The sequence below is a fragment of the Cyprinus carpio genome, chromosome B23, assembly GCF_018340385.1.
Source record: "Cyprinus carpio isolate SPL01 chromosome B23, ASM1834038v1, whole genome shotgun sequence".
Lineage (NCBI taxonomy): Eukaryota > Metazoa > Chordata > Actinopteri > Cypriniformes > Cyprinidae > Cyprinus > Cyprinus carpio.
Genome location: NC_056619.1, coordinates 14,783,550 through 14,796,903, shown reverse-complemented (window position 1 = coordinate 14,796,903; position 13,354 = coordinate 14,783,550). Strand labels below are relative to the sequence as shown.

General features: G+C 38.9%; 1 protein-coding gene across 13 annotated transcripts in view; it reads right to left on the bottom strand.

Moving 5' to 3' along the window:
* Positions 1-13,354, bottom strand: part of LOC109045073 (agrin-like) — a 243,045-nt gene that overhangs the window by 141,950 nt on the left and 87,741 nt on the right. For 3 of the 13 annotated variants that reach the window (XM_042751075.1, XM_042751076.1, XM_042751079.1), the window contains exon 1: positions 3,938-5,792. The exons of 9 other annotated variants lie outside the window; for them this stretch is intronic. In XM_042751075.1, the coding sequence (XP_042607009.1) occupies positions 3,938-4,100 (163 nt within the window). In that variant the 5' untranslated portion in view covers positions 4,101-5,792. Of the gene's footprint in view, positions 1-3,904; positions 5,794-13,354 lie in introns of those variants that run through there. One more of the 13 variants, XM_042751074.1, reaches the window with a different exon arrangement.

The following is a 13,354-nucleotide window of genomic DNA, read 5'->3' as shown; positions in this document are numbered from 1 at the left end:
GTTATACAGGTTTGGAACAACACAAGGGTGAGCAAATGATGACAGGATTTAAATTTTTGGGTGAACTACCAGTTTAAGCTGTTACACTAATAAATGTTAAAATATTCAGACTACAAAACCAGCCAAACGTGTTGGGCTGAAACTCATTAAAATCAGCACCGACTGAAAGCGAGAACTGCCACAGAAGTTGGAAGCGACCCCACTCAGTCTAACTTTCCTCCAAACCGAAGTGATTTTGAAAACGGTGCACTCGCGTACCTTATTACTCTTGACAGAACCGGCGTTTCAACAACACGGCGCATGAAGCCATCTAGCTAAAGTGCAGCTACAACACCCTGCTTCTGCAGGCAGAAATAACCAACACCACAAAACTATCACATCAATTGCCCAGCCAGCCAGTTGCACTTACACTCTCTCTCTCTCTCTCTCTCTCTCTCTCTCCCTCTCTTTCTCTCTCTCCCACACAAAGGGCCGGAGCTGGAATCTCTGCTCCTCTCTTCACCAGCACCCCCAACTGCCAGGATAGAGTTTAATTTTAGGCTCACTTCAAATTGCTTGTCAACAACTGAGCGCAAGGAAGACTAGAGAGCCGGCGCTGGAGAGAGGGAGAGAGAGAGAGACAGAAAAACAGAGGTGCGAGGGAACGAGGAAGCGAGAGAGAGAGAGAGGAAACGGCTTGCTGTGCTTCTCTCCTTGAATAATGAAGTGTTTGTTGAACTGGTCCGAGAGTCAATCATGACAGTTACAGCGTTTCATCCTCCGGGAAACATCGCCAGAGCTGAGGGTGAATAACACACACACAGATTCGTATCATAGAGATAAAACATATACTGCTCCACACTGTAATGCATAACCCTGTGACGCCCCCAAGCACAGCTCTTCTTTCTTATATGTCCAGTGGCAGTAGAGGACAAAACAACTGTCTGTGCAGGTCTCACGGTAACGTTTGTTTCACATGTAATGATATGCGGCTGAGAAATCACCTCAAGCACATTTGCTTTACTTAAAGACATAAGCACATAATTATGTTGTTTTTAACCTGTGCTTTCTTCTGTGGATCACAAAATAATATATTTACGTCTCAGTGTCTCAGAGTTCATACAATGAAAATCAAAGGAGACCAATGCTGTTTGGACTCCACTGACTTTGAAAATATCTTTCTTTTGTGTGAACTTTTCCTTTAAGGGAATCGGCAGGGACCTAATATTATATTGATACTTGGGTCACACTGCAATAACACTGCAATTCTTTATGTTAAATTATTCAAAGCTGTTGTATGTGCTAGCACAGCTACTGTATGTAGGAAATTGTTGCTAGGGACAGTTGACAATTTTACAGTTGAATGGTTTATATAATTTATTTTTTTGGCCAATTAGTATTTTAAAATTAATATGTTAAATATTGACAAAGCAATATTTTAATTCATAATACTATACTGATATTTATATGCCAAGAAAATGGAGTTAACTAGAGTTAACTGGAGTTAATTAACTTATTAACTACAAGATAAATCAGAGCAAATCTGAATAGGTGAAATTGCAATAATACAATGAACATGTTATGATTTCCGTTAAATTAAAATTTGCAAAAATGAAAATGTTAAATATTGCTAAAAATAAGACAGAGAAAAGTATTGCAATATTTTTTATACAATGCCAATATTCTCACACCAAGAATTCGCAATATTTTTGTGAAAAACCACAATTCAAAGCAAATCTGAGTAGACTAAATGTACTGTAGCATTAGATCAATACATACTCTATTATTTCTATTCAACCAAAATTCAAACTGAGAACGAGCCAAGAATATAACTGCAGAAGTACTGAAGTAATTAAGAATACATGATAAAGAAGTGAGCGAGTTAATGACTGCAAAATAACTAAACATAAATCAGATTATTATAGAAAAAAGCAAATTAATGCATAAAATATTACTATTTAATGTACATTTAAATCAATCCTTTCATTTCAAACATGCAATTAATCATTTATTTTTTAAATACTCATGTAAACAGCATAGGAAGGCAGATACGTACAGTATGCTAGCCATGTGTTTTCATTCAGTGTCTGTCCTCTTTACGTACAGTATGCTAGCCATGTGTTTTCATTCAGTGTCTGTCCTCTTTTCTTTTCTGTTTTACTGATGTGTATGTATAGGCTGATGGATTTGCTTGTGGAGCTGAGCAGCTCTAGTCCTGTGTGGCCTCTCTTCTCTGTGCCTGCTAAATGAAAATGGAAATGACTAACCTTTGGTCTGTATCCCACTCCAACAAGCTTTCAAACGCTACGATGCACCTCTCCATGTTAATGGTACTTCTTTCACTCCGTCCTGTTTTTTACTCTTCTTTGAGGAGCAGGGATGGAGTGCTCTAACTGAGTTTATGTTTAAATCTAATGGAAACTGTCTGGATTAAATCGATTTTGCGACATGGTCGGCTTATAAATGAACCTCACACTCAGACTCCTTTATTGAGGGATGGAGAGGGCACATTTTTAGAATTTCATGAAGGGCTCTTTTTGGTCTTTTAATATAGATCTAATGTAGAGGCACCGTGGATCTCTTTAAGTGAGGGCACAGGTAAGATTATGAGAAATGAGGTATGTAATGGTTTACAGAGGGTGCATGGGGCTGAATGCTCTCTTTTTTACAATTTTCTCCTTTCCAGGGCCTTTCTTTCAAAAATACTAAACATATTCCTATCTAAAAGGTGTAAATTATTGTCTCTATACAAAACAAAGTCACATATATTCTTCTATGTAACAATTTAACAGTGTTTTAATATTTACTCAGGTGGCCTGAGGCCCTACCAAAGGGCTCATTTAAATTTTGTTGGGTACTTTGTGACCCAATTTGTCAAATATTTCTATTAACAACACACCAGAGTCTGCAGTGTAATTTCACATGGCATCTTACAAGCTTAATGCTGGAGAATGGCCAAAGACAGCCACTGAACTCAAGTGTGTGTGTGTGTGTGTGTGTGTGTGTGTGTGTGTGTGTGTGTGTGTGTCTGACAACCACTGTACAAGCTTCCTGTTAAAAAGTCATCTAAATTTCAATATCATTAAGAATTTAATAAGACATCAGCACTGACGCATAGCAAGACCATTTTCTAATCAATTTAAGTTTTTTCTCTAGCAGAGCGTACTCGCAAAATCTTACAAAAGCTCCGAAATCATACTGTAGTCTTAGATAACGTGTTTCTATGTAACTGAGAATTCACAGAATAAGAAAACCCAGGATCCAATGGTGCAAAAAGGCAGATAAAACAGGACAGAGATAGTAATACATCTAAACCAGGAAAAGAGCAGCATTACCTGCTGCTCCATTTCATCAAAGCGCATTGTGACATGCTCTGGAGTACACGTTTCGTCTCCAATCTTTTCTTTGTAGCACAGTGCCAAAACTATCTGGCAACACACACCGGCTGGCGGGGCACCCTAAGACACCAAAGCGTTTGCAGATTCACTCAAGCAGATACAGTAAGCACTGACGCTAATGCCAAGCTTTCACATCCAAAGGCATTTAATCTGCCCCCTTTATCCCACTGTGCAGTCTAAATACCACTGCTTCAGGGATGACAGAGCGCCACCATGCAGTGTTTTTTAAACACAAGCGTTCAAGCACTTTGTAGGATGAGGACAGTTTATCTGTGTCATCCTTAATCATTTCACTGTCAAGCAGGGGATCGAAGCCAACGCATTAGGGATTAGTTTTTGATTGCCATCGATCCTTATTGAACCATCCATCCGTCAAAGTGTCTCCCCTCTGCCTCCCTGAGCTTCACTGTAAGAAATCTCTACAGAGCACACAAGGGAAAGGACCACTAATTTTTAACTTATCAAACCACAAAAACTCAACGGGGTCATGGACAAACACGAACACACAAACACATATATATACATACGCTGCAAGTCATGTTTCACTAACTGTGACCTACAGTTATTGAGGAAGAGGAGTACAGCGAAGCCGAGCGTGGAGGTGGCCAACAGTATGAGACAGATGTTGCAAGGAATCATGAAGTACCGCACGACCAGCGGCACTTTGTGCTGGTACATGCGGTCCCGCTCTGGGGGCGGCGTGGGGTACTGACAACTGGTCATACTCCACTCCGCGCCGTCCCTGAAGTACGCCAAGTTGGCAAGCGTTCCAAACAGACTCAGAGAAGAAGGATAGACAAAAGAACTCCGAAAATGGCTTCAGCTTAAACTCCAGTGGTGCTTCTTATCGCAGTTCCTTCCTGAAAAACGTAGACAAATACTTTCGGCAGTCTCTAAGCAACGCATTTTGTTCCCAAATTACAGCTACTCTGGAAGGGTACAGGTTCTAGAGTCCCCAACCCTCTGGCGATCCCTCCATTTCTTTCCCAAGCACAGGGGTGGTTTGTCATGAAAGGTTAGAGTGCGAGTTCTCTCGAGTGTATCTGACAGAAAACTCCACTGGACCCCTGGCCTAGATTGGCAACACGACAACTGAGTGCAAACAATCCCCGCTGCACTTTGTACTTTAAATCCGCAAGCGCAGAACTCCACGGCTTGGTGAATTAGTAATGAATTGCCTCTTGATTTGTCTTAAGGGGTGCTTGCAATTTTTTATGACACAATGAATTCCCTTCTTTCAGGACGTGCTGCCACCTGTCTGTGCCCGACAGAGGCATGAAGATGCCAGGCTGCTCTGATTGTGGCATGTGTCAGAATGCACTGCGGGTGTGGCTAGGCATCACGCTAGCCGTCTGTCCAGGGAAACACTCGGTTGACCACAAGCTGGAATTGGAGTCATTAGCCTCGCTCTCACACACAAACACACAAACTTTAGGAGAGTGACTCCTTCCTAAATCCTCAAGAGAACTGCAACACTAGGCTCGTCTTCGGTCATAAAAGTCGAAACTTTTCTCCCCCCGCCCCAGGCTGAATCTCCTAAATGAATGAATAATTAGCCCACAGAGAGTCAGCAGCTGTCTTTGACAAGCTCAACCATATGCCCCGGTGAGCAGCAGGGTCTTTTTCCTCAACTCCTTCTCTATCCTTTAACACTGGTCCTCTTTGGCGACCTCCCCTCTTTTTTGGAAAGCACTCTGGATGAAGCGTACAGTCAAAAGTGGTATTGTCTGGTAAGCACTCTTCCCCCAGATGCTCCTGTCAGCGTAGAGGCGTGCTTCTTGATCCGGGCAGCCGGAAACAAGATACGAGGAACAGCTGAGATTGCCACGGCAATGCGCGCAAAGCAAACTAGACAACTGCTTCGGACAGTGCTGTTAGTCCTCAGTCCTTTTTAGTGGATAACTCCTGAGACAAGACAAGCTCCTGTTGTGGACTCAGCCAAGTTGTTTGTCACTCTGGAAAAAGTGGCTCTTCCGTTCTCATTTCTTGTCATTGGAGTCAGAAGCAATTTCTATCTCCGTTTAGCTCTCTCAAGCATCCGTTCCTCTTCTGGTGTACCTCCTTGTGTCCTGGGCTTAAACTCGCTCCAGCTGAGCCTCAGAGGAAGTGCTCACTGCCAGACAAAACATATACTCTGATCGCGGCTATTCATGTCAGAAAATCCCCCAGGCAGCAGGTACTCTGTCAGCGCAAGCCTGTGTTCAGCCAGTGCTTCTCAGCCAAAGAGCCAGGGAGCGGCATGCACAAATGAGTGGAGCCTGAGAGGAAAAAAGCAGGAAAAAAGAAAAAAAACTGGCCGATGACACTTAGTCCACCTCTCCGTTACGTTAAACAATGCACAGAGCGTGTTTTCTGCATCCTTACGGCACGGACGCTCATGATTCCCTCTCTCTGCCTCGAATGAAGGAGAAGACAGTGAGAGGGGGAGTGGATGAGGGGCTGTCTCTAACAAAGGGTTGGGAGGGGTGAGAAGGGGGAGGCAGTGAGGGAGGGAGGGGGAAACCAAGAATAAAAGCTTTTGGGAATACTTGGGAGTGTTTTAAAGGGGGGAGCTGGAACGACAGCAAAAACACAAAAGGGCAATTGGACCAAAAACATGTCAAGTCTTTTGAGTTCATAGTGATTTAAAGGAGAGCGCTGCCTACAATAGTGCAAAATTGTAATTGCAAACTTTGTGGTTTAAATGGGAAAGGAAAAAATGTGAGTAAAACAGAATCTGACATATTACTCTTGGTTTTTGGTGAATTTTTATGAGCTATTAAGGAAAACAATCCATTTAAACTTAAAGGACAATTTGAAGGAAAGGACTTAGATGCATTTAAAATGATATATGCATATATACTGTGTGAGTGTGTGTGTGTGTGTGTGTGTGTGTGTGTATACACAAAAAAAAAAAAAAAAAACAAAAAAAAATCAACAGTAAATCCTCTCTCTCTATATATATAAAAGAACAACAGTAAAAGAAAACGCAGAACTGGAATGAACAATGGTTCCAAATAAAAAAAAAAAAACTGCAATTGGCAGCAACAGGCAAAAACACACACACAAAAAGAAAAGGATTCATCTTCTTGTGACACCATGCCATGCTTTTATTCATCTGTCACACTGTGAAAAATAAAAGCAAAAATGAGCAAAAATGAATATTCAGTAGAAGTGAAAATTAATATACTGGCAAAAGATCAGTGGTAAATGTGTTTTTAATCCATAGCTTTATTTCACTAGGCTTCTCGCCTATGAATGTTTATTTTATACTCTAAACCACATAATGAGGTCAACAGCACAGAGAGCTAATGCTTCTTTTTAAAACCCCCCACCTTCAATATTGACTGGCATATACACAATGGATGTTCATCTTCACAAAGAAGCCAGTACATATTATTAATTATTTATATGCTCGGTTTCTTAACCCACCCCTTGCTGGATACTCATCATGCGCGCACACACACACACACACACACACACATATACATTTTTACAAGGTTATACTCCGTTCCACATCAGGGGCCGTTTATCTCTTTGGACACAGCCTATTCGTTGACTTTATAGGGGGGCCCTGGAATCGAGCCCCTGATGTACATAGCAGAGAACACGGGGTCAGCCGGGCCTCCAGCACAGGGCTCTAGGTTCACTCACCAGCTGTGGTGCTGCACCCCTAAACAACACCCACACTCCACCAGGGCCATTAATCTCCCTTCAGCCTGACAAGTTGACTAAGAAATGCATTTAGCAAAGACAACTGGGCATCTAGTGACATTCATGCGGGCTACAATGACCTGAAACCCCCATCAAATAATAAGGAGACAGAAGAGGGCGCCACATCCGGTCGATTCTACACACCCTCTATCATGACTCGAATAAGACCTAATTTGACTTCAAAGCACTCGCATCTCCGTTAATGCATCTTTTCCCACACAAAAAAAAAACAAACAACAAACACAAAAAAAAAAAAAAAAAAAAAAACACAAAAATCTGTAAGTTAACATCTCTCTCAGTGTGCTCTCTCAGCTGGCAACTTCCATTAAGAAACAACCACAAACTCTCTGCACTTCCCGCACTTTCATGACGAGCAGCCTTAAGGCTTTTCATCGACTTCTGCTTGTTCCTTGTGTCATGTTTCTGGTATGATGCATGTGTGCTCATTTCAGGATTGAAGGGATAGGAATAAAGCATAGAGCGGTGCACTTCATGTTTTTTAAAAGAGTGGTGGTTATTAAAGTGGAAGATATGAGAAATTCAAAAGACATTCACTTTCAAGTGTCTTCAGTGAAGTTTCGGATTCAGATTTTTGCCAGAGAACAAAATCCATCCATCCATCCATCCATCCATCTATCTATTCATTCAAATACCCATCTCCTTGCCCATACATTTACCTGTGCATCAAACTATCCTTCTATTCATCTACCCATTTATCTATTCAAACATCCATCTATCCATTCAACTCTTCATTTATTCAACCATTCAAACATCCATCTCTCTCCACTTACCAATCCATCCATTCATCCATCTCCAAAACTATTTTAAGGTGACGCCTCAATGAAGAGGACCAACATTAAACATCTTTCCATTTTCAATGGTCTTTTCATCAAAGTTTTAACAATGGTTTAACCAAAAAAGAAACAGTTTCCTCCATCCCTCATAATAACTAATTCTTAGACATTGAGGTTTCTTCACAGCAGCTGGCTGAATGTCTTATTGTATGGACTATCATCAATAAATTAGGCTGTTTTGATTATGAGCTGATCCCCCCAAGTGCTCGACTCATTACACTACACTGCACATGCAGTCAAAAATCTGTCAGGAAAAAATAGACGCGAGACAGCGCTGGAGAAAAAGAGGGAGGTGAGGACCGCCAGCAGACTATGAGTGAGAATGAGCTAACTGCACCTCCAGCCAGATCTGCTCTGGTTTCCTACAGCTGGGAGTTCCTTACTCTACCGCGCTGTCATACGGCTCGCAAGAATAGAAAGCGACGCCACCCCACCAAAAAAAAAAAAAAAAAAAAGTGGGAAAGTAGGGATTTTTCCTTCATGCTGTCTGCCGAGTGCCGATGTAACTGTAACAGAGACATTACCCATGGGAAATGACATCAGCGTAATTTAATGTGAGAACACATCTGCCGACTGGCCTGCTGCTTGGTGAGGCACCGCGCCTGTCGACAATGCATCCAGGTGTGAGCTATCACACAGATGAAGCTGTCTGTTCAATATCTACAGTCAATTTCTACAGACTCGGCTACCCAAAAACCATATGGCGAGATTCCAATCCTGATTTCCACTGAATGTTAATCAATCTAGTAGTTTTGTTGTTAGCAACTCGAGTTTTGAGACTCTCTCATATGGTTCTTTTTGGTTTCCTACAGCCCACGGGCTTCATCTGACAGATGTCCAAATCAAATCACTGTCAATCTGCCAGATTCAAACTGTCCATTTTGCTACTCTGCTATAACTGATCCTAATCCAAACAAGTCTGAGGAAACGGATGGATAGTTATTATTCAAAGCTTATGTTTGCCTCAACTGCGGTTTAATACTACCTTGATGAAAACGACAGCAATTAATGCTGGGGAATACAATAGGCGATAACGGTGACATTTTATTTTAACTTCATTATATAATTGCTTATTCAGTAATATTTATAAACTATAAACGTAATTCAGGTAGTTAACTTAACTGGTGCATAATAAAAGGCCTTTGATGCAAATGTTATTATAATTTATTATGAATAGCCTAACCTTTCAGTTTGTGTCCTAAACAAAGGGGGGGTTGCACCATTATTAAAATTCTAAACTATTAAATTTAGTATTTTAAATAATGGCTGATAATCAATTAAATGGCCAACATTTTAATGTGATACTACTTTGTCTAAATAAGTTAAAATAATTTTGTTTAAATAAACATAAGCATCACATTGCTACAAATGTACAGTTTTTGCTAAAAAAAAAAAAATACATTTAACTTTTTTATGACGTTTTAGGACCATTCTTCTATTGTATTTGAATAATTCAAAAGGAGTTCTGCTCCATAAATTTGATTTTTAAATCTGATCTTCATCTGTTAGCACAGTGCAAGAGCCGGTTCCACTCTAGTTCACTGCTATCTATGTATTGTAGAGGTCACTGGAGAGGTCTCTCTATCTCTCTATCTATTGTGTGTATGTATGTGTATGTGTGTGTGTCCTCAGTGCAATCCACTAAAGACCACGGCAGATAAAACACAATTACCCTAATCCTTCTTTCCTTACCCAGTCCTCACCCTAATACCTATTAGTCGATGTGTGCTCAGCACACAGCCGTATATCGTACATCACATATTGATTTTGGTTGAGGATACCCACCGCCACTCAGGTTAAGTGCTTTAGGACTGATGAAAACCACCATCACATAAATCCAGCCTTCTCCCATATATCAAGAAAACAGTGAATAAATCATTCCAGAGGAAGATTTTATTACTCAGACTTTTCTCTTTCATTACTCACGAAAGTTAATTAGGTTCTTTAGTTATGTTGTCTAGTGATGCACAATATATAATATCAATTCCTTGATGGATATCAATTAACTTCATCAACCAGTAACACACATTAATACACATAATTATACATATATATTACATTTACAATAACTTAACACATCACAAAACACTAAAAAAAAGACAAATTTAAACCAGTTGTTCCAAACCTGTATGGTTTCTTTTTTCTGCTGAACACATAAAAAGAAGATATTCTAAAGAATGTTAGTAATCAAACATTCCAACATCATTCAAAAGTTTGTGTGTGTGTGTGTGTGTGTGTGTGTGTGTGTGTGTGTGTGTGTGTGTTCACCAGAAGAAAGAAACTCATACAGCTCTGGAACAAGTGGAGGGTGAGTAAATGATGAAAGAATTTTCATTTTTTGTGAAGTTAAGCTTAACACAATCACAACAAAATTACACTTAAAAACTAAAAATTAAAAAAAAAATAAAAATTAAAACTTAACAAAAATATAAAATAGATATCAAATTTTCAATCCGTATTGTAAATTTTTGTCTAAATATCCTTTTATCATTTAAAATCATTAATTTGATTTATTTTTAATTTTAATTTTTAGAATTAAAGTTAATAATTAATAATATGAATAAAATAAAAAGATAAAAAATGAGACAACTGTGGAATAGAATAGAATAGAATTTCTCCAACTGATGAGAAACAAGAAGCTCAAACTGAAATGTCAGACTCTGATATCCTGCAAATCTGAACACAGTTTGAAACACTGTTGAAGTCTCATTCCAAACTCTAGAAGAGATCATTTAAAATTATTTAGTTCGTTTTCTCATGAGAAAAATCTGAGAAACAGCCTCAAGCCAATTTGCGCTCCATTTAATCTCACGACTGTCTAGGAGAACAGATGAGATATTTAAAGAGATCTACCATAACATGTATATCCAGATTCCCCAACCGCTTCCCTCCCCACCACGAAACCACCTGCCTAAGCAAAGATGTGCATGCAAGGACGATTCTTCTCCCACAGCTGGATGTTCAGCTCTGGGTGGAGCGAGCTCATTACCCTCCCAGTCAGACTGCTCCTCACTCCGGGACCAAGCTGTTGAACACAGGCAGGAGCGCAGCTGCCCCGGGCTGAGAGCTGGGTCTCTGGGAACGGGCCAGGCGCTGCGTACTAATGGAGAAGAACTAACCAGCAACAGCATTTACAGCCACTCATTCATCAGCATGCTGTTTTCCCCTCTCATCATGGTAACTACAATAATGATTGCAGCATTTAATACTTGCCATGCTCCAGCACCCCACTCTTTATTTGTTCTTTATTTCCCACGATGCTTTTTTAATGGTCCTTATGGGGGCAATTGAGCTGGAACCGTGGTGGGGTTCTTTGAAGGGCTGCTGAAGCAATGTGCCAAAACAGAGACTGCGCGACCAGCAGAGAGTGACTGTTTTTTGGAGACTTGCTTGACTTTGGCTGTGTTTGACACCGGGCTTCATGGGAGCTGGCATCCATGACAGACAGGGGCTGTGTGATTGAACTTGCAGGTAATGCAGGTGGCAGCAGCAGCTGTGGAACTAAACTTGAGGACTATGGCAAGCTTGGTCCAAATAGAGCAACACACAGCAGTGCTTCTTAACTGGATTTGATTAAGGATGCACCGATATTACAAAAGCAATGAGCTGATGAGCATTTTCATATGGACTATAACTGATAAATGCCAAATATAAAAAGTCTACACTATTTTGCTAAAAAAATAAAAAAATAAAAAAATGTAACTATGCAAGTTTATTAAAATAAAGAACACATTTTTGTAATAATTAAAATACTTTAAAAAATCCAATATCTGCCAATATATACATCCAATGAGAAATGATAATGATTATTTAGGGATGTCATTAAAAGAAACAATAAGATGATGATAATTATCATGTAAGTTAATTTTCATTTAAACTATGCAATTCATTAAAATAAAGTATTTAATTTTTTTTTTTATAATTAAAATATGTAGAAATCCAATATCTGCCAAGATGTTTATTTAATGAGAACTGATAATGATTATTTAGGGATACAATAATACAAAAACCAATAAGATGATTATAATTATCAAGGCCTATAACTGATAGATGCCAAATATAAAAATCTATACTATTTGGTCAAAGTATTAAAAAATATAATAAATGTAATAAATGTAATATATATATATATATATATATATATATATATATATATATATATATATATATATATATATATATATATATATATATATGCAAGATCAGAAAAATATTTAAAATGTCTTAAAAAATGTTGTGAAATAATTAAAATATTAAAAAATACAATATCAGCTAATATGTATATTCAATAACAAGTGATAATGATTATTTATGGATATACTGATATTACAAAATCAATTTTCATGTTATGGCCAATAACCGCTAACTGCCGAATAAAAAAATTTATACTATTTTGTCAAAATAGATTAAAAAATGTAAAACTATGCAAGTTAACTAGTTGTTAGAATATGTTTCGTGTTGTTTTCTTTAAATAATGAAAATATTTAAAAATCCAATTTTGATGAATTTGCATAGCCAATAACAACTGAAAACATTATAGTACTGATATATCATGCATTATTATATTTACATGCTGCATATAATATTATTAATTAATTAATTAGTTAATTAGTTTTAAACTTTTTGCTTCCAAAGAACTCCACTTGCGTTATTTTTTCCCCTACTGAATAGACTTTAGATGAGCACTTCTGCAGCTCAAAAACTTGTAAGTGTCAGACAGATAAACAAGTGCTGTTATTAAATGTATATAAAAGGATGCACTTTGCGTTTAAATGTTGTTAAGTAGTTCAACGCATGAAAAAAAAATGGCATGCTGTTTCGAGCTTCCGTCTCCACACAAGCACCTTCACCAACATCTGCCTGGTGCACAGTTTCATCACGGAAACGTCTGGTACAGCTCCGCAGTTCATTTATCTGCAAATCTACGCTTGAGACAATGCTTGTTTTCGGTTCATCCTCCACTATCAATAGCGGCACAGATTCGCCTCACACAATTAACCTCTGCAGAATAGGGGCCAAATTCAGCCTGTTTTCCATCTACCTATAAATTAAGCAGAGGTGGAGAGGATGCAGTGATTGGATGACATGCAGAGCATCCCATTTTAGAAGAGCAAACACACTGAAGGACCAAATGGAAATTGTTTCGCATACAGTATAGACAAAACCCAGCTGTTCCTCAGCATATCCCAATGAATCAACCACTGCAAAGCAGCAAGTGCTCGGGGACCAAAGGGAGCTGTTCTTCAACCCATCTGGACATTTTTTGTCCATCCACAGCTTATTATGATTGCTGTTACCACACACATACACATGAACATCCACACACAAACTCAACCTAGCAATGGGCAATCTATTCTCAAAAGCATTTACAATATTTCATAAAGTTTTGGGTTTAACCGAGGAAAGAATATCTCCAGTGTTTTATGTCTG